Here is a 20,138-nt window from a genome sequence, read left to right as displayed (position 1 = left end):
AGGGGTCATGCTTTGTGCTAAATGTATCCAGCAGGTGCTCACTAAGTGTGACTTACTGAATATGTCATGAAGGATTATCCTTTCATACCTACTTTTAGATCTTCAACCATACCTTGATTCATAGACAGCTTCTTTAAAATCAGGAAATCTGATTCAACTTTCTACTTCCTTTGGCCAAGAGCTGTAACTTGAGTCTCTAGATAATGCCTAAGTTAAATTTCCATTATGGCCATGGTGAAAAAAACTTTGCTAGTTAATATGAAATCTGTATTGATAAGTAGGTTTCTGATAACTCTTGAAAGACTGTTTCATTGATAAGGAAGAAACAACTTATATAAGTTGTTTAGAGGACAAAAATATCATCTGGATGTCTTGTGTTAGCACCGGGGTCTTACCAGACTGGAGTCGCATCAGTAGTAACTGAAACCCTCTGCTGGTCCATGGGATTTAACCAGTTACAACAAGGCCTTGGAGATTCAGAGTGGTCATATCTTACTTGGGATATGTAAGTTCAAACTTATGTTTGTTCAACTCTTCCTTTTGCTCCAGCACATTTGTTCAAGGGCTGGGGAGAATGGAAGGCTGTCACATCTGTCTCTGGGTGGGAATGAGGTTGGAGCAGCAAATATGATGTGCAGATAAACAGGTTTGTGTATGTTGTCACTGCTTAGTACTTGGGGCTTTCTTTTCTTATGTTGGTAAGGAGGTGAATTACAGATGGGTCTGTGCAAGTAAAGGGGAAAGGGTTGTACTGTCTCTACAAGGAGTTATGCATTATGTTAGCTAAGATGAACATACTCATGTAACTTTCTGAAAAATTTAGTAAAATACCATCTTTACTTTTTCCTCCATGCAGCAGAAATTAGCAGCTCAAAACCTGTGGTCTGAGTTTTTACTTGAAGGAAAGGGAGATTAATAAGCCACTATGCAGCAGCTGAAATTATGGCACTGGGTGACTAATAGCAGCAGCCAGAAGAATGGATTTATTTCCCCGTCAAACACAGCAGAATTTGTACCACTTATTTCCTCAAATGAGACTTTCCTTTTTTTTTAGGAATGAAATAGAGAACACCCTGAGGTTTGATGGAATGAAGAAAAAGTTGACTCACCTCCCTCCTTTCCTCCCTGATTGCTTCTTTCCTATACACACACAGAGATGGCTGAGTAGCTTCTATAGTGCTAGGCGCCCCAGGAGGAACAGGGTTTAAGGGAATGTTCTCTGTTAAGATTCACTTGCTGGGCTGGAGAGATGGCTCAGAGTTTACAAGCAAAGGCTGCTCTTCCAGAAGCCCTGAGTTCAATTCCCAGCAACCACATGATGGCTCATAATAATCTATAATGAGATCTGGTGCCCTCTCTTGGCATGCATGCAGAATACTGTTTACATAATAAATAAATACATAAATAAATCTTTAAATAAATTACTTGCTGAACATACAGCGTACCGTAAAAGCCATGTGAAGTATACGTATGAGATGACATGATGATGATGAGATGTAGAAAAGGGGAAGCAAAAGGCAAAGCTATGGTTTTCATATTGGTGGTTCTGATGAAGGGGATGGAGAGGAAGATAAGGGTCAGAGAAGACTCCCACCTCCCGCGATTCTGCCAGAGGTGGCTGAGCTGGATTATAGGAAGTGTTAGAGCGGACCAAAGCAATATACACCAATATCTGGAAGGTTGTGAGGGAGGGGAAGCTAGTGGGTCTAGCTAGCTCCAGCAGCATGGAATAGTTTTGTACTTGAGAAAAGAGGAATGAGTGAACCTTTAGAAGGTAAGATTACTCGGAGGTAAGTAGATTGGAATGGGACTGCAGGGCTGTCAGCTGTGTATGGAAACAGACAAGCTCTAGCAGGTTTGAGTTTATGTCAGTTAACGTATTATTTACTTAAGTGGAATGTACAAAAAAAAAAATGTACATGGAGTCCCTGCCTCTGGGATCTCAAGTGCAGTGATATTGCAAGGAATAGGGTGGGGAGGAGACAGCATCTCACTTGTCATCTTCAATGACAATGAAAGTCTCAAGTATATAGTTAAGTTGATTTATGCAGAGAGTCACATAAAACCTTTGCTCTATTATCTATCAATCCATGTTGTTCAAAGAAGACTGTAGACTCCAGCATCTTTACTTGTATATACTCCACTGTGTATTCTTTGTTCTGAGTTTCATGTGTCTATAACAGGAAGAGAATATTTTTATTTATTTATTTATTTATTTATTTTCATTTTTTCAATTTTTATTAGATATTTTCTTCATTTACATTTCAAGTGCTATCCCAAAAGTCCCCTATACCCTCCCCACACCCTGTTCCCCTACGCACCCACTCCGACTTCTTGGCCCTGGTGTTCCCCTGTACTGGGGCACATAAAGTTTGCAAGACCAAGGGGCCTCTAGGAAGAGAATATTTTTATTTCCCAAAACAAGGCACTGCTTGAATCAGAAAGTTTAGTGGTAAGTAGAAAGAAGATAAATGTAATCCTGGGGGAATTATTGATGCCTGGAAAAATCCTAGGAAGTCCTTACAGATGCATAAACAACAGCCCCAATGGAGCAACCACCCAGTTCAGCTCAGCCTTTCCACGTTAGAAAAGAAGAAAAGAGAGGAGCTGGGCGGTGGTGAATTAGGATTGGCATCCTAGTTTCTATGCACGTAACTTTTTATCCATTCTTTGATACCTAAAATATTGGATGTGGCTTAAGATAGAAGGGAGAAAAAAAATTAATTCCCCACATAGAAATTGTCCTCTGCAACAATATCAACCAACCAGACACACCCCTCCCCACCAACTCCCAGGGACTAAACCATCAACCAAGGAGTCCACATGGCTCCAGCTGTATATATAGCAGAGGATGGCCTTGTCAGGCATCAATGGGAGGAGAGGTAGAGGTCCTTGGTCCTAAGAAGGCTCGATAGATGCCCCAGTGTAGGGGGATTGAGGGTAGAGAGGTGGAAGTGGGTGGGTGGGTGGAGGAACACCCTCAGAGAAGCAGGGGTTGGGAGAATGGGATAGAGGCTTTCCAGGAAGTGTGTGTGTGTGTGTGTGTGTGTGTGTGTGTGTGTGTGATCGGGAAAGGGGATAACATTTGAAATGTAAATAAAGAAAATATCCAATTAAAAAAAAAGAAATTGTTCTCTGACCATTTGAATTTGAGTTTCTTGACATTATTAGCAAAGTGGCAAATAAAATTGTGTACATGTTTCTTCTCCAAAGAGAAAGTCTTATCAAGATCATAAAATTTCTGCCTATCTCTTGAGTTTTTCATTTTGTAAAATGGAGAGTGAAAGTGCTTATCCTCTGCCCTGTGTTGAGCTTTGTAAAGGTCAGTCTCCTCAAAGGGCTTGGCACTTGGCTGGCACACAGGCCTTCAGCTATTGGTAGGTCCTCCTGTTTAATGCCACATCACATTGTGACTGTGTTCCTCCCAAAATGGCCCATGCAGAATGTAAGTTTTCACTAGTTAGCTTTCACTAGCTAGGTGTTAGTGCTGACAGCAGCTTTCCTCTTGTCAGTGTCAGCATGTTCCCTCTCATTCATAGTTCCCCAAATGCTCGTAATGGGGCCATAGTTCACTGCTTTCTGGAGTTAGTCAATGGATCACAGGCAAGATTGCTGAACACTTCATTGTGGCTAAATCGATCCATGATTCCTCCAGTTATTTGGACACTGGGATTGGTGGTTGCTTGGAATTTGGTCTGAGTACCCCAATTCCAGATTTATTCAACCTATTTAATTCAGTAGCTGTATTTAGATGCTGTGATGGTTAACTTAGATTGAGTCACAGGATGCTAGGATATTTGACCAAACATTCTAATAGTGTCTGTGGAGGAACTCATGAACGAGATGAATACCAGAATCAACTACATACTGAAGATTGTACTTTCTTATGTGGATGAACTTCATCCGATAAACAGAAAACCTAATGGGCCCAAAGGTGAAAGAAAGCTGGTCAGTTCCTTTCCCTCACTGCCTAAGCCTGCCAGTATTGACAAGAGCTACACCGTTCACTGGTTCTCCCAGGGTGGGGTTTGGAATCTCTCATCTTCAACAATTGCCAAAGCCTTTGACAGGTAATGCTCTAACTTCCTTATGGGTTCTCCTGGGCAAACATACCAGATCTTAGAATAACATTTTCTGAAGGCTATTTGTATAGTAGAGTGCTTCTCATACTATAGGAAAATAGTAATTTATGTGATGGTATTCATTGACTTATTTGATTCTCGCAAAAGTGTCCAAGGCCCATTTGGAGTCAGTGAAGGGAGAGCCAAGATTTAAAGTCAGGTGTATCTAATTTCCAAGCCTTCATTCATTCTACCATATGAGAATTGATCATGTGTGGGAGAATAAATAGTTTATTTGGACAATGTTTTATACTCTCTATGGTGTTAAACTAAGGATTAGTACTTTTGTTTTGGGTGTATTTTTAACATCTTCTCTTTAGCATTGTAGCATTCTCTGATATAGGTTTAAGATATATATTTTTTTTTCCAGAATCACCAATACCTCCCCTCTAGCCTTGATTGAAAGGCCATGGCTACTCAGTAAAAGAGGAGCTCATAGGCAAAGTGACTGTAGAATGAGTGGAGATTTTCCACAATCTGTGAAGTATGGCAAATTTGCTGAATACTTCATTTTACCTAATGCTTCACATATGCCCTGCCTTGGATTCTCAAGTTCACGCTTCAAATGTTGTCAGTAAAAGCACTCACTATCTTCATACTTTATAATTTAGCATTGTGAATGACTTGAACAAAGGCTGTTTTTTGTAACCACAATTAATAATTCTATGCAGCGTAATACTGAGAGAAATGATAACCATGGGGAAGATGTTGAGCCTAGAGAAAAGCCAGATGTTAGGGACTTTGTGCCATACTCTTCAGTAGACAGTTAATGTATGTACTAACTTGCTTAGGACCCAAAATCTGGTAAAAGCTTGGTGAATGTTCCCACATTTGCATATGGATAGCCAGTCTAAATTTCCAGAAACAAAAACTTCTCAGAAGTGCTTCCTGGTTCTACTTATTGAAAGATCACCTTGGTAGAGGATGAAAGGAAGTTATGCATCTCTAAGGCCCAAAGCGTGCTATTGAACGATGATGATAAGCAGCCAGGTCCCACTTGATGGTCCCTAACTTAAGTCAAGACTCCTGTGATTCTGGCCAAGCCCTGAACCTGTGCCAGGTGACAGGAACAAAGGGCCAGCAGTCCTCAGAGGAGGATTGTCTCAAGGGAAGGCACTCAAATTCCTTCTCCAAAGGGAGAGTGTGAAGATGAGGGTAGGCTTTCTTCATTAAAGGCCATGAAGAGTTCATCCTTTTGCATGAAGAGCTGGATCTAGGATCAAGACTTGATTTGCAGGGCCCAGAGCATCTTCAACTTTTTTCAGAGTTGATCAGCATTTGTGGAAAATGCTTCTTGGCATAATTATATAGTACAAATTGCCTAAAGTATATGTTGTTAGGAACGTTTAAGAAATTGGTTGAATGCTTTGCTAAACCTAAACCAAAATTAATTCAACATCTTTAGTTTATTAAACTCAAGTTAGCAACTCAAACAGCAATTTCAAAAATCACATATTTAACACATCATGACCCAGTAATAGAGTATACAAACTTGATACTTAAGGTCCGAGGAAGGACAATAGAACAGATTAAAACAGAAACATTAAAAGCCTTTGTTTTCCAAAACTGCACCAGGATTGTTTCTAATAAGAGCAGAAATCTATGCATTTACAATAAAATCATGAGAAGCCAGAGCATACAGCAGCCTTCAGTCTGAGCACTGACATTTAAGGCCACATTCATGTGTGGTGTGTGTCTGGAGGTCAAAGCATACATGTGGTGAGTTCATTCAGAGGGCATGTGAGATAGAGTGGTGCAGCACTGGTGAGTGCCACCCAGAACACCATGGGGTCACGACATGCTTCATTCTGAATTGCTTTAGCTTGTGTATTCAGAAAACTTTTAGTGTTTGTTGCCAGTGTTTTTGAGATATCCACACTTAATTTCATGATCCTCCTTGGTGCTGGGTTCCAAAGCAGGAGTTTATATTATTTCTTGTCTTTAAGCAGTTTATTCACAGTCTATAAATACAGATTATCTTCTCAAGAAACAGTGGTTCCCCTTATCTGCGGGGGCTCCAAGTTATCAGGGGATGCTCAAAGCTTCAGATAATACCAAAATCTATTGTATGTCTCTCCCTGTTTATATGTACCTATGATAAAGTTTACCTTAGAAATTAGATCCTAAAAGAGGTTAAAAATAGAAATGTATTTAATTTTTCTCTACAGAGCTTTTACATCCAAGACAAGTGTTCAATTACTGTGATACACCCCAACCCAATAATTTCACATGAACAGTGAAAAATAAAATATAACAAATAGTAACAATTATATAAAGTCTTTTTCCATCTTGATCATACTCAGAATGGAAGACAATTTAAAACTTATGAATTATTTCTGGAATTCTCCAGTTAATAATTTTAGGACACATGATGGGCGGGTAATAACGTACCAAGTGAAAGTAGGGATAAAGGGATCTACTGTAAAGCCAAGAAGTTAGTAGGGATTCAGTTCTTAGTTAGGACAGGTTTCATGGCACCAAACATTCCAAAGGCCAGGGCTGTGTTACATTAAGAGAGCCATAGTGTGGCTGGAAGTTATGCAGGGTCTTAGGCTAGGTAGAACAGGTAGGAATGAGAACAGGCTGGAGATAAAGTGAGCTCTGGACAAAGATGGCCTTTGTGCTAAGCTGTCACTGGGATTTCACCCTACAGGGATTAGGGATCTCTTGAATAAAGATGTAGTCCCCTTACTGAGCTTGCACTGTGGACAGAGCTTGGATAGTGTCTATTCTAGGAAAGCATGCTGCAACAGATGAGAGAATAATCCATCGGGCTTGGGGGACTCATCTAGACTTGTCCAGTTGGCAGTCTCTCATTCACTACTTGTCTGTTTCTTCGTGCATGCTGTGCAGGGCAGCCTGCGTGGGGGAATAAAGGGAGTGGGAGAAAACCCGCAACCCACCAGAGTTCCGGTGCTTTGGGTGTTCAGACTTGGAGGACTGCTACACACTTTCCACAAGGCTCCGGGTGGGTGTCTGGCTGTGAGAAGCCATGGACTCCAGCCAGTGGTGGTGGAGTGGACAAGGGGAAGTCTGAGGTCTCAGTCTCAGGCATCCCAAACTCCACTGGACACTGCGGAAGAACTGAGATCAAAGTTGGGGGCCCTGTGGGCGGCTCAGCCAGCCTCAGGGCAGAAGAGAGGAAAGGGCAGGGAGAGAGAGGGTGCAGGGTAGTTCCCACTCCGGTGAGAGTCTTTGGTCAGGTCTGTGGAAGGAAGGCCTTCTGGCTGGAGGTTAGACGTGACTCTTTAGAGGAAAGCCTATCCAGTCATTCAAGTACCGGGTTGGGGGAGGAGGCTTGATGAGCAGAGATGGTCTATGGTTTTAGAGCTTTATTGTAGAAAGTCAGAGAGAAAGAGAGAAGATAAGAGAAAGAGAGGGGCTGGCCAGAGCCACGTGGAGCGAGGGGGGAAGGGAGATAGAAGGAGGGCTAGAGATGAGAGTAAGAAAGGTGCGAGCTTAAGAGAGAGAGGAGGGGCCAAGCAGTCCCTTTTATAGTGGGGCTGGGCTATCTTGTAGTTTCAGGGTAGCTGTGGGGAGGAGCATACCTGGCTATCATCAGGTAACTGTGAAGGTGGAATCTAGCTAGAATGCCAGGAGCTTGGGGCTTAGTCTGTGTGATTGATCGTCACAGAATTATGGAGTTGGGGGCTCTGTGGTGTTAGGCACCTGTCTCTGGGAATGTGGGTCACTGTTCCATCCCTTGTAGAGTTTTCTACTGAGTCTCTGGAGCAAGCCTGCTCAACCAAAATGGTCTGCCTTTCACGGTCCCACACAGGAGTGCCTTTCCACTTTCACAGAAGTTTTAAGTTACTCTGCAGTAACGCATATGAACTCATTTAGCAGATGAAGAAAAATTCTATCCGGTTGGTGCTTTGGAGCTGGCTATGATTACAGTATTTACACTACAGTAACCAACTAGTACTGAAGGTCAAGTCTGACTATGCCCTGACCATGCATCAGTTGTTAACCATTTCTCTAGCACAGGACTTCAATGGGACATTTGGTTGCATATAAAAAGGTGAGGAGGGAGACTCACTATCTATCCCAGAGTGATAGTAACTTTTTCTGTACAACCTTGAATTTGTGATCTAGGATTGAGAGGAGTTAGGATCTTCTTGTCTGCTCAGCATCTGACATAGAACACAGAGGGTCTTGGTCCTACATGGGCCTCCCCTTTCACTGGTGTTCTAAGGCATACAAGGTGTTCCAAGGGCCTCTTGTTCCTAGAACAGTTGGGCTGGCTATTCAAAGCCCGAAGAGTCCAGTGCTGCATATCCATGGTCAGCCTTGTCTTATTTTCTGCTATTGGTTTCTTTGATCAAGTTATAGGATAATAGCTTCTGTGTTATCTTTACAGTGCCAGACCCCGAGTTTCCAACAGCACACCTCAAAAAGGTGCTGAGTTCATGTGAAGACTCCAGCTGTGGCATAGTTAGACATTAGTGTCTGTGAGTGAATGAATGAATGAGTACTCCTAGGCCATGGTGTAAGCCAGGTTCTGAAGAAGTAAAACAGAACCCTAAACAGATGAATCTGATCTGTAGTTACTAACCCTCTCTGTGAGATCCCAGGCCAGACTCCTGGGCTGCAGTAAATTCAACAGAAACATAAATTATGATCAGAGAAAGAGAGTCTGTTGACTCACATCTGGAAAGCTTGCTAGAAGCGATGAGTTGGAAGATCATGGTGTGGGAATCAGAGGTTAATTCCTGGCAGCAGATTTTCCTTAGGGACTGGACTCTTGGGATTTCAGAACATGGACATGAATGCAGTGGGAAGTAATATGCTCTTCTGAAAGGTGAGGCCCCTGGGTACTTATTCTCCATTATCTTCTGGGAACCTTTGGAGCGATTGTAATTTTGGCACATACACTTCAAAAGTTAAGAGGCAGTGAAGTGACTTGTCCTTGTTTCCTATGACTTCCGAGTATTTAAAAACAAAGGTTCCAGGAACCATTTATATCTAGAGGAAGGGACTGTTGGTCATCTTAGTAGCAGCTGGTAGAAAGCTGGAATTTAAAGTTAGATATGTGCTCTGACTACTGGCTCTCTTTAGGGAAAGCACTTAGTTTTCTAAACTTTAGGGAGAAATAGAAAAAGCAATGGTGGTTTTCCAGGAAGGTGTATATATTGTGCAAGTTGATGCTTTCGAAATCCTAAGCATAGTGCCTTTCACATAATAGGTGTGTTATAAAATTTCCCTTTGTAGAAGTAAGTTTTCTATCATCTTTGGCTTTTCATCTTAGTATTTATAGAAGCAAGGGAAATGGGATACCTACAATCTGAAAAGCCTTAGACATTTTGCTCTCACCCCCCCCCCGCCCCCAGGCTGTCACCCTGGCTAAGAAATGAGTTCTGGTGGGGAACTCTACAGCTGTACTTGACTGGGCTCAGAGCTGATGCTTGCACTTGTATAGCAGCCTAAGTTATCCAGAAATGCTGGCCTTGTTAATGACTGGAGAAGGGACAACCCTGGCTTCTGGCACTTGTCATCTGGAATTCAGTATCTCCCTAGTATTCCTGGCTTTAGAAAGTGGAGCAGAAGCAAGCATTGTATAGCAGCAAGCAGTGTGATTTCAGGTGACCTGACAGCCAGGCAAGCAAGAGAGAAGACTGTACAGGGCAGAAGGCAGCAAGGTTGGGGGCATCACAAAGGGAGGGCTTCCCAAAGCTTGCTTTACATAAATGAATTCAAGTAAAGCATGTAGGCTCTTTAAGAATCTCCCTTACTTCTCACAGCTGCCCAGAGTAAGCATCAATATCTCTCTCAGTAAAAGAGGAACCCTGGAAATTACACATCATGCTGTTTCTCTTCCATTGACTTGGGGCCTTGTAAGTGAACCAGCAGATTCCAGGTTTGCCTCTTCAGGATGCAGGGGTCAGCCAAAAGAGACTGGAGTTGTCCTTGGGCTCCTCTCTCCTCTCTTCCCATGCACATGGATATACAACTGCTCATCCATGCCTACCACCCCAGCTGAGCCTCCACTGCTTTTGACTGATTAAATGTTGCCTGTAACTTGTCTGCTCACATCTACCCTGTGGCTCTGCCATTGTCCATTCTCAATACTCAATGCAAAGAAAGTTATTATTATTATTGTTATTATTATTATTAGTGTTTTGTAGATGTGTAATGTGTTTTCACCATTTCCATTCCTCCCTCTTTTACAATACCCCCTCCCATGCTCCTTTTAAATTTAAGACCATTTCTTCTTTCATTACTATTATCACATACATTTGTACACACAGCCTACAGAGTCCATTTAGTGTTGTTCGAGGTGTGTTTAGGGCTGATCATTTGGATAACCTATCAGGGGGGTGTTTCCTTGAGGAAAATAGGTTCTTTCTCTCTCAATAGTTGTTGATTCCTGGTAGCTCTCTATCAAATTCACATTCATTCATTCCTTGCCTCTGCTTTTGATCTTGCAAGGTGTCCCCATTCCACTCTGAGTGAAAACCCAAGTCCTTGCAATGACTGACACAGGATCTTGGTCCTCTTCCATCCTAGTTCTCAGTCTTATTTGCTATGCTCATCCCTGGCTAATCTAGATCCAGCTTCATGTGTCATTTGGTCCCGTGAACTGTCATGCACCCTACTTCTTCCTTACCCCTCTCAGATTCTCCTGCTTACTCTCTAATTTCCTTCAAGTCTCTGTTCCCATCCTGCCTTTTCCTCAAGGCCAACTCCAGCTGCTTCTTCTGGGAAGTCCCTTCACACGTTTTTGTTTTTGTTTTTGTTTTTTGTTTTTTGTTTTTTGTTTTGTTTTGTTTTGTTTTGTTTTCTTTATGTCTCACCCACTGTCCACCCCCAGCCACCCCTTCCACAATCCTTTTTCCCTTCCTACCTCCCTGTCTCCTCTGAATGGGACCCCGACCTTGGCACTCCAAGTCTCTGTAGAGCTAGGAGCTACCTCTATCACTGAGAACAGACAAGGCAACCCAGCTAGAAAAACATATCCAACAGACAGGCAGCAGCTTTTGGTTTATCCCCCATTCCAGTTGTGCAGGACCCACATAAAGACCAAGCTGCACATCTGCTACCTATGTGCAGAGAGGCCTAAGTCCAACCCCTGCATGCTCTTTGGTTGGTGGTTCAGTCTTTGAGAGCCCATAGGTCCAGGTTAGTTAATTCTGTTGGTTTTCCTATGGAGTTCCCATCCTCTTTGGTGCCTACAATCCTTCCCCCTGTTCTTCCATAAGAGTCCCTAAGCTCACTCTGCAGTTTGGCTGTGGGTGGCTGCATCTGTCCGAGTCAGCTGTTGGGCGGTGCCTCTCAGAGGACAGCCATGCTACTAGCCTTCTGTCTGCAAGCATAACAGAGTATCATTAATAGTGCTAGGGATTGGTGCTTGCCCATGGGATGGGTCTCAAGTTGGGCCGGTTACCAATTGGCCATTCCTCCAGTCTCTGCTCCATTCCCCATGTCTGCATTTCTTCTAGTCAGGATAAAATTGGGGTTGACAGTTTTGTGGGCTCTTCACAATTCTTAGTCCCTGCTTTACTTAGCCCCTTCCTCGAAGCTCTGGTTACCAGTGTAGCTTAGAGTTTATTTTGTTCATGTTTTCGTTCTCAGAATAGCTGATCAATTATTTGTCAAGATGAATTGAGTTCAAATTCCAGTTGTTCTGTTAGCTGCCCACAGCTTCCTCATCTATAAACAAGAGTAAGTCTCCTACTGAGCGTACAATTAGAAAATACTAGAAAAGCCACTGGCGCTAGAGGTGAAGATCACAGTCTTTGTTGCTACACAGTTGTAAAGATAATTAAATGTCTTCAGAAAGGGGTACCCAGGTGAAGACTAGATCCCTATCTCTTGTTCTTTATGAAAACTAATTCAGAATGGATCCAAGACCTTAATGCTAGCCAAACAACTTTGAAACTACTAGAAAAGTAATGTCAAGATAATAGAACAGGTAAAGGTTTCCCAAGTAAAAATGGAGTGGCCCAGGAAACAAAAGCAAGAACTGTGAGATGGGTTGTACTAAGCTTAAAAGATTCTGTACAGTATAGGGAACACTGGAGTGAAGACATGGCCCACAGAATAGGAGAAAGTCTGTGCCAGCTCTGTGTCTGACAGAGGGCTGACATAGAGACTTTATAAAGATTAAAAAAAAATTAACAAAACTAGTGACCAAACAAGAAATAGGTAAATGGTCTGAACAGATACCTCTCCAAAGAAGTAGTACCAATGACCAGCATGGCTCAGCATCTTTAACCACCAGGAAAGTGCCAAACAAGACTACATTCTATCTCAGCAAAAGCCAGCATGGCTGTTATTTTTTCAACAAGCACATCAAATGCTGGTAAGGCTGTGGCTAGAAGGAACTCTTACACAGTATTGGTAGGAGGGTCTTATATTAAAACTATAAAAGACAGTGTGGGCATCCCTCAGAAATCTAAAATTAGAGCTACTACATGATCTACCATCCTGCTCCTGGGTCTGTACCCAAAGGAGATGAACCCAGAGCATAGAAGATGGGGGTCAATGGTTTTTACCTGGTGTTGGGCACTGGGCCCCCTCAGCTTCAGGGTGGTGTGAGGAAAGCCCGGACATGTCAAAGTCATTACTGTCTGCATCCCTGGAATCAAAACTTGTCACCATGTGAATGAAACCACACCTATGATGACTAAAACAACGGGACAAAAAAGGCAGGCCCAGGCATAAGGAATATTTTATTGATCTCAGTGAATCTGGATCATAGAGGCCAGAGACCTTGGGAAGTCAGTGTGTTCTACGCCCCGCCTTGGGAAACCTGTGAAGAGGGCTGTCCAAAACCAAGAGAGTTTGCTGCTGCTGTTGCTGTTGTTGCTGCTGCTGTTGCTGTTGTTGTTGCTGCTGCTGCTGCTGCTGTTGTTGTTGTTGTTGCGGCTGTTGTTGTTGTTGTTGTTGTTACTAACTGTAAGGGTCTATGCTTCTCTCAGCCCTCTAGCATTTAATCCAGCTCTACTAATTCGTCTTCCTCTCAATGTGTCAGTCATTCTAGGAACATCTTTTCTTTTGATTTCTTAAATCTCTTGTGAGCATCAAGAGAGAAAAAGATGGGTTGAGTGGGAAGAGTTGAAAAGACACACTACTAAGAAACTATTTTATTCTGCCTTATAGAAGCAAGCACCATTTTCTGTATAATGTGTGGTGTCCATCCCCTTCAGGGGAGGAACAGTAATGCTTTGAGGCAGCAGTAAGGAAGTGAATTGTGGCAAAAGAGAATGTCTCTGGTAAGTGATGCATAGACCTTTTTAAAACCTAGGTCCTCCAACCCTGCTTCAAGGTTTCACCCAGGGTTGCCATGCTTCTGTGTTCTTTGTGTTGCTGGAAACTGCGGGGAGGGGAGGAGAGTGTTGCCTCCCTGTGGAAGCTGTGCAGCCTAAATCCCCTGGGTCCCTTGCACCATCACAGATGCTCTGTGGAGTTCTGAGTCCCAGGGCCTATTTCAAGAACCTCAGCCAAATGACTGAAATGGTCCCCACAGCAGGAACCGCAGCTGCCTTTTAATTTCAGCATCGCTGACGCCCACAGCCAGAGTCTTGGGCTAGTGCTTTGTACTGGGTCTCCTCACTCTTGTTTGCGAAGCTGTTTAAAAGTGGCCTTCAATGGTCAGTAATTGCAAAGTCAGAGCATTGTGGTTTGAGAACTTGGGTGATCAGATCAGCTTGTGAACTTACACCCCCAAAGCCTGCTTCTGAGAGATGCCAGTGTTCTGTAGGTAAATGGCAGCTCTTGGGTTGTGTCCAGTTCCACCACTGTGTCTGTGACCTTGAGCCTGCTTCAGACAGTTCTGTGTGAGGACTTTGTGGGCAGTTGGCTTGCTGAAAGCGCAGTACGTACAATGTACCTGATATAAAAACTGGTTATGGTGATTATTGCCATGGTTCTCACTGTCGCCACTTGTGTCTGTCACAGCATTTATGCTTGAGGACAGGACAGGGATGGAGAGGTGCCTTCTGGATGCTGTCCAGGGCTAACTTGCCCTTTCAGTAACAGTGGAGGCTCTGTCCACATAGGGCCTTTTAGAGCTCTATTTTGACAACTGCCCAGTAACTGAGATAGCTGAAAACTATGTCAGCCACGGGTCCCAATGATTTATTGATATTGGCCATTTTTCTTTAAGCATTGCTCAGTCTTCGTCTACTGGGAACAGGAAAGGTATTCTCTGTCTTCTGTATCCCTTGGAAGCAAGCCAACCTTGATCCAGCTTTTCTTGAAATGTGAAGGGAGATGAGTCACATTTGGTCACCCCCGGGGCTGCTTCATCCCAGCCTGTCCTCAGCACCCCTTGCTTCTCCTCTGCAGCATTTCATGGGTGATTAAAGATAGGTGAGTGCCCTGTTCTGCGGTGAGGTCAGAGCTAGTGGTGCAAAGAGGGATTTTCCTCTGCTGTGCAAACACCTGGCGACGTCACAGAGTCACTGGAGTGTTAGCAATTGCAGTTGCTGCCAGGAAAGCACCTTCTGACAGGATATTGATTTGGTGCCATGGTTAGCAGCAGCTGGGACAAATGAGGTCTCCTTGCTGCTCAGGGGCTCCAGCTGCCATGGCATATGTACCCTGCTGATTAGAAAACCTGGCCCCGGGTGTTTGCAAAAAAAAAAAAAAAAAAAAAAAGCCAAGCAAGGGGCCTCAGCCAGCAGATCTCTGTTTCTGAAAGTGTAAAATGATGTGGTGCGAGGCACGCCTGAAGGCCCAGAATCATGCATTCACACTTTGAAGAGCAAGCTCTGATAAGCTCTCAGACTCGGCACCTGCCTAATTGATTTAAGAAAGAGAGAAACTCAGTCATTTCCTGCAATCTTCATGCTGTACTATATTTCACAGCTTTTTTAAGGAACAAGTTTTCCTTCCTCCGTTTTTTTTTTTTTTCTCTTTATGTTCTAAGCAGTTTATGATGACGCCTTTACAGGTATAGCTTCAAGACCTAGCTAGTAACAGTGGAAGGCAGGCTCACAGTGAAATGCTAACCTAACTTACAGACTCTGTGATGTAAGTCTCCCTGCCAGTATTCTGACATAGCACTTTTTTCATTGTGTTGGGAAGGTTGTTTCTGAAAGCCAAGATTATCAAGTGTAGCTCCTACGTCATGACCGGCTCTTTGTCACCAAATCTCTATAGTGTTTGTTTTCAACTCTAACTAGTGCAGGGGCTTTAGCACAATTATATATTAAAATTTCCTCTCTGACCAGCTCAGTTATCTGAAATAAGCAAATCTGCAACCAATGAACAGGAAATGGGGCCAGAAGTCTAAAGTGATAGCAGCAGCTGTAGGGATCACTTGGAATCTATCTGCAGAATGGTTGATTTCTGATGGATTGAGTTACATATAGAATAGGAATGTATGGGAATATCTAACCATCAGTAAGAACTCTTATGGGAGATGGGGCTGACTTCCACATAGTTTGTAGAGGGCTTGTCTACAGTGATGTTTGAACTGACACATGAAGATTTGTTCTCATGAATGTTCTTTGTGCCTGGGTAAATAAAGGAGAGTGCTAACTGAAAGCTCTCATGCCATTTAGAGGCTTCTTTTGCTTCGTCCAATGAGGGCAGACTGCTTTCGGCCAGGGTCTTCATTGACTTGGTATGAGCTTCTTTTAAGTACTCAGAACTCTTTCCCGTCAGTGCTTTGGTTGGAATCCTCGACTGCCTCCTACATCTCGTTGCAGAAACTTTATTTCTTCATAACATCTAGTGTGTGTGTGTGTGTGGGGGGGGGTATAGCTGTATGTGAGAGGCCCCCGGTCACATGTGGGTATTGGTGGTATGAACAGCTTCAGAGCCTTTAGCAGAGATTCACTTTGCATGCAAGTTACTTTTAATTGTTCCTATAACTTTCCATCCCCCCCCACCCCCCGCAAATCAAGTCTCAGTACCTGCTTAGTGCAACAACTTCATTTCTCAGAAGAAATAGTGACAGATAACAACTTTACCAGTCAATATGTGATGAGGATAATAGAATTTGAGGTGCCTTTTGAGTACTTTTATCATTAAAAACATTCAGGTGGAAGTGATTAATGAGATCAAATTTCTTTGTTCTGAATCTTAAAATTCTTCCATTTTGAGAATCCTGGAGTCCAGTTTAGACCACGGATAGGTCCCTAAGGGTAATTTTGGAAAACAAACCAAACCTTTCAGGAGCAGTCACGATCTCCATTTCCCCACGTGTTGAGTCACACAAAGAATAACATTTAATTGACTTGGTGGACTTACGGACTAATCATCCTCTCTCAGAGAGCTGGAAATGAGCTCTTTAGTCCCTGAAAGATGACTCTGGGCAGCAGTCACTCATTAGCGTTCCCTGTGTAGCCCCACAGCAATGCTAGGCCCAGTGGAAGATCCAGTCTGTTACCAAGTCTCTCATGTGCCAATCTTAACAGTAAATGGAATCTTTGACCTGAAATGAAATGCATTTCCCAGTTATTCTCTGAGAAGTCCCTGGAGAAACAGCAATGGATATGGCATTTATGACCCAACTCTCAGGAGACCTCTGGTGAAGGCCTGCTTTCAAGGCTCTTCTGTGGCTCCATTTGCTGGCTATGCAACACCCTTGCATAGTTTCCCTCGGTCAGATCCTGAGTTCATCAAGTCCCTTCCTGCTTCACTATCCTTGTGCTGGTTATTTCTTTTTTCAGAGATTTTCCTCCTACTTGGTGTTTTGCCAACCTTCCTCTAGGTGTGTGGATGTTTTGCCCAGTCATCCTTGTCACCCAGCTAGATTAAAGAGGGCTGCAAAATCAGTGACTCTTCTTATCCCTCCATCAAGAACTGATGTGTACCGGGGCCTAGCAAACACAGAAGTGGATGCTCACAGTCAGCTATTGGATGGATCACATGGCCCCCAATGGAGGAGCTAGAGAAAGTACCCAAGGAGCTGGGGGGGATCTGCAACCCAATAGATGGAACAACAATATGAACTAACCAGTACCCCCCCGGAGCTCGTGTCTCTAGCTGCATATGTATCAGAAGATGGCCTAGTCGGCCATCAGTGGAAAGAGAAGCCCATTGGTCATGCAAACTTTATATGCCTCAGTATAGGGGAAGGCCAGGGCCAAGAAGTGGGAGTGGGTGGGTGGGGGAGTGGGTGGGGGAGCGTGTTGGGGACTTTTGGGATAGCATTGGAAATGTAAATGAAATACCTAAAAAAACAAAACAAAACAAAAACTGGGGTGTATTTCTCCTCCAGTAAATCAGAGCTATTTTCCTGATTGCTTCAACTAACTAAATGCAGAGCAAATGAGACTATACATTTTGGACTATAGACTTTAAGGGAACTGGCAGCATCTGCCTCCTCCTTGCAATCAATTGCCAGGTAGGGAAGTCTAGCTAGCCACATCCTTACATCTTCATCCTCTCCCTCCTCCTCCTCCTCCTCTTCCTCCTCTTCTTCTTCTTCTTCTTCTTCTTCTTCTTCTTCTTCTTCTTCTTCTTTATATAGTCCTAGTTGGTCTGAAATTCACTATGTAGACCCAACTGGCTTCAAACTTACAGAGCTCTGTCACCTCTGTCTGACAAGTGCTGGAGTTAAAGGCTACACAATGCCCAACATACTATATTTTCATTTTATCAATTATTACCTTTATGATGATCTATTGTTTTATGATCTGCTTATGACCTCGTTATCCAAGTAGACTAAAAATCTAGAGCATAGAAGCTGGAACATTTTTGTTGACCTTTTGCATAGCTCATATTACCATAATGTTTGTTGAATTAGTTTGTGAATGAGTTTAAAAGATTTCAATTTTCGGATGTTTTCCCCAGATATATTGATAAGGATACATAAATCTTTACTTCTAAGGGACTTCCAAAAATGATGGAAAACCTTTTTAAGTGTTTATCCTAATTTGCTTAGACTACATACCTGCTCAGTTAACTGTACTGCTTCCTCATAGACAAGACCAAGGAAACCCTCAGCTTTAACAAGGCAGTCTAGGCTACCCACAGCCCTGACTCACTTGTGAACACCATGGAAGTTTCTTTGTTACTGTAAGTCATGAATATCCCACTTTCCTGGAACCTTTACCCTTTAGTTAACTTCCCAAGAGACTTCTGGAAGGTCTTTGCTTGTAGGAAGCCAACTCTAAGATGGTGCTGGTTTCCGATGTGCCTTTGTGGTAAACAATACCACTGCGCAGGCGCTAGCCCGAATCTGGCGCCAACCCCTCCCGAGCGGGTGCATGCAAATTAGGTGCCGGCAGACTGACCGTTGTTTACCACAAAGGCACACCGGAAACCGGGGCCCTCTTAGAGTTGGCGTCCTACATCTGCTAATGGCCTACAGTATTCAGTGAGCATTCCTTTTTATTTTTTCACCTATGAGCATGCTGTTTTGCCGATGTATTAGGTGTATGTGAAGCTATTCTTGACACTGGAACAACTGGGTTGGAACATGGTTTGAATTGACTACCCTACCCCAGCTTGACTACCCACTCTCTTGTGTAGGTACTTATTGTGTAGGTCCTGGGATGCTGTTTCCTTTCTAGTACAACCATGAGCTCAAGAAAAGAGACAGCAAGATCTCTGACAGCAGCTCTGAGACTTTCCATATTCAAACTTGCTTTACAGCTGTACGAAGAACAACTGGCTGATTTATGTACATTTGGACCAGAATTCGGCTGACCGTAGTAGCATCAGCACTTTTACATGAACAAAAATTTCAATTTCATTAGCGCAGCCCAGTTAATTCTGCTGGCTTAGCAGTGTATTTCAAGAGGCAGAGTGGCCACAGGGCACTATCAGACTGCCTGCCAGTAACTGGAGGATCATAGGCTGGCAGGAGAGAAATCAGGGGCTCAGCCGGGCAGGGGAGGTTGTGTGATGTCTCAGCCACAGGACTGTAAAACAAGGATGATGAGAGTCATAAATGACTCATTCAGTGTTGAGAAGCCAATGTTCCACGGCAATAGATTGATAGAGCACAATCAAGAGACAAAATTGCAGATGCATCTTACCATCCAAATAACAAAGGGTCCTTAGGTTTGTTTGCCTTTTGTGAATTCTGCAAACTGTTTCACTTTCCTTCTCTAGAATCCTGCCACATGGATAGGAAAGGGAAGAACTATTGATTTACAAAAGTCTCTGTGTTCGAGACATTGGTCAAGTATTATTTTTACTTCTTATGACTGCCTTTTACACACATCTGATGGGACTAGTAAATCTCTCTCTCTCTCTCTCTCTCTCTCTCTCTCTCAATACATGTGTATATATGTAATTATTTGTTAGGTAGAACAGGATCCAAAATACCTTCTACATTTTGTTTTCTATGTCTTATTAGTCCTCTTCTGTTTTTCTATGTTTATGCCACTTTTAAAAATATTAATTCTACCTGGTGGAACCTATAATGACAAAGCTAAGATACCCTCAAGCATATGTTTTATCTCAAAGAGAACTGAACTTTTCTTTTCCCTCAAGTAACCACACCAACCACCCCTCATCCCCCAAGGAGCTGATTGGGTCTATATAGGTCATGTGCTACCTGTGGCTAAATGCTTTGCTCAGAGGAATGGAGTTGCTGACCTGTAGCCAAGGATGTGTTGCCTACAGTCATGTCTAGCATGTGAGTTCACAGATAGCATTTCCTGCAGCTGTTCTGAGTGTTAATAAAAACGCCTGATTAGCACAGGTGAGGTTGGTGCTTTCCAGACAGGGCAAGTGAGCACTGGGATAGGAGCCCAGACTCCACTAGCTCAGCCTGGCTAAAGCCAGAGAAGATTTTGTCTTAGCAGCACAGGGCAGTAGTGACGTGCCCCTGTGGCCTATTGGAGGATGTGGTCTCTCATCAGAGGGTCAGGATCTGGTCACAGAAGGAAAAATGTCTGTGTCACATGCTATGCTTCACTCTGTTACTTCTTTTGATAAGGACAAGAGGGAAGAATTAGGATACATTTTGCTCTTGTAAGTTACTAACATTATTCCTGAAGTAGCATGGTGTTAGTTGAATGTGGGCTTGGAGTGATTTTCTTTGTGTGTCAGCACATAAATGCATATGTGTATGTATAGGCTAGAGTTGATGTTGGGTTTGTTACTCCA

General features: G+C 43.2%; 1 protein-coding gene and 1 long non-coding RNA gene across 17 annotated transcripts in view; one reads left to right on the top strand and one right to left on the bottom strand.

Moving 5' to 3' along the window:
* Positions 1–20,138, top strand: part of Pde1c (phosphodiesterase 1C) — a 582,713-nt gene that overhangs the window by 264,574 nt on the left and 298,001 nt on the right. For 4 of the 13 annotated variants that reach the window (XR_377431.2, NM_001159956.1, NM_001159955.1 and 1 more), the window contains exon 1: positions 18,303–18,396. The exons of 6 other annotated variants lie outside the window; for them this stretch is intronic. Coding sequence is in view for 3 of the 7 variants with exons in the window: in NM_001159956.1 (NP_001153428.1) it covers positions 18,380–18,396 (17 nt within the window). In the remaining 4 variants the exon portion in view is untranslated. Of the gene's footprint in view, positions 1–18,144; positions 18,397–20,138 lie in introns of those variants that run through there. 3 more of the 13 variants (XR_003956172.1, XM_006505735.3, XM_030255221.1) reach the window with 2 other exon arrangements.
* On the bottom strand, positions 12,770–18,242 carry Gm34753. 4 transcript variants are annotated; one of them, XR_003956443.1, is made up of 3 exons: positions 18,065–18,242; positions 16,323–16,506; positions 12,770–16,210 (listed from the first exon to the last, which is right to left on the bottom strand). It is a non-coding gene; the product is annotated as a predicted gene, 34753 (long non-coding RNA). The 4 variants fall into 4 exon arrangements; XR_003956442.1 differs by lacking the exon at positions 18,065–18,242 and adding an exon at positions 17,971–18,030; XR_003956441.1 differs by having other exon boundaries at positions 12,770–16,506; positions 18,065–18,122.

The sequence above is a fragment of the Mus musculus genome, chromosome 6 (genome assembly GCF_000001635.26).
Source record: "Mus musculus strain C57BL/6J chromosome 6, GRCm38.p6 C57BL/6J".
NCBI lineage: Eukaryota > Metazoa > Chordata > Mammalia > Rodentia > Muridae > Mus > Mus musculus.
Note: the sequence above shows the minus strand (reverse complement) of the source record. Positions and strands in the feature narration are given on the sequence as shown.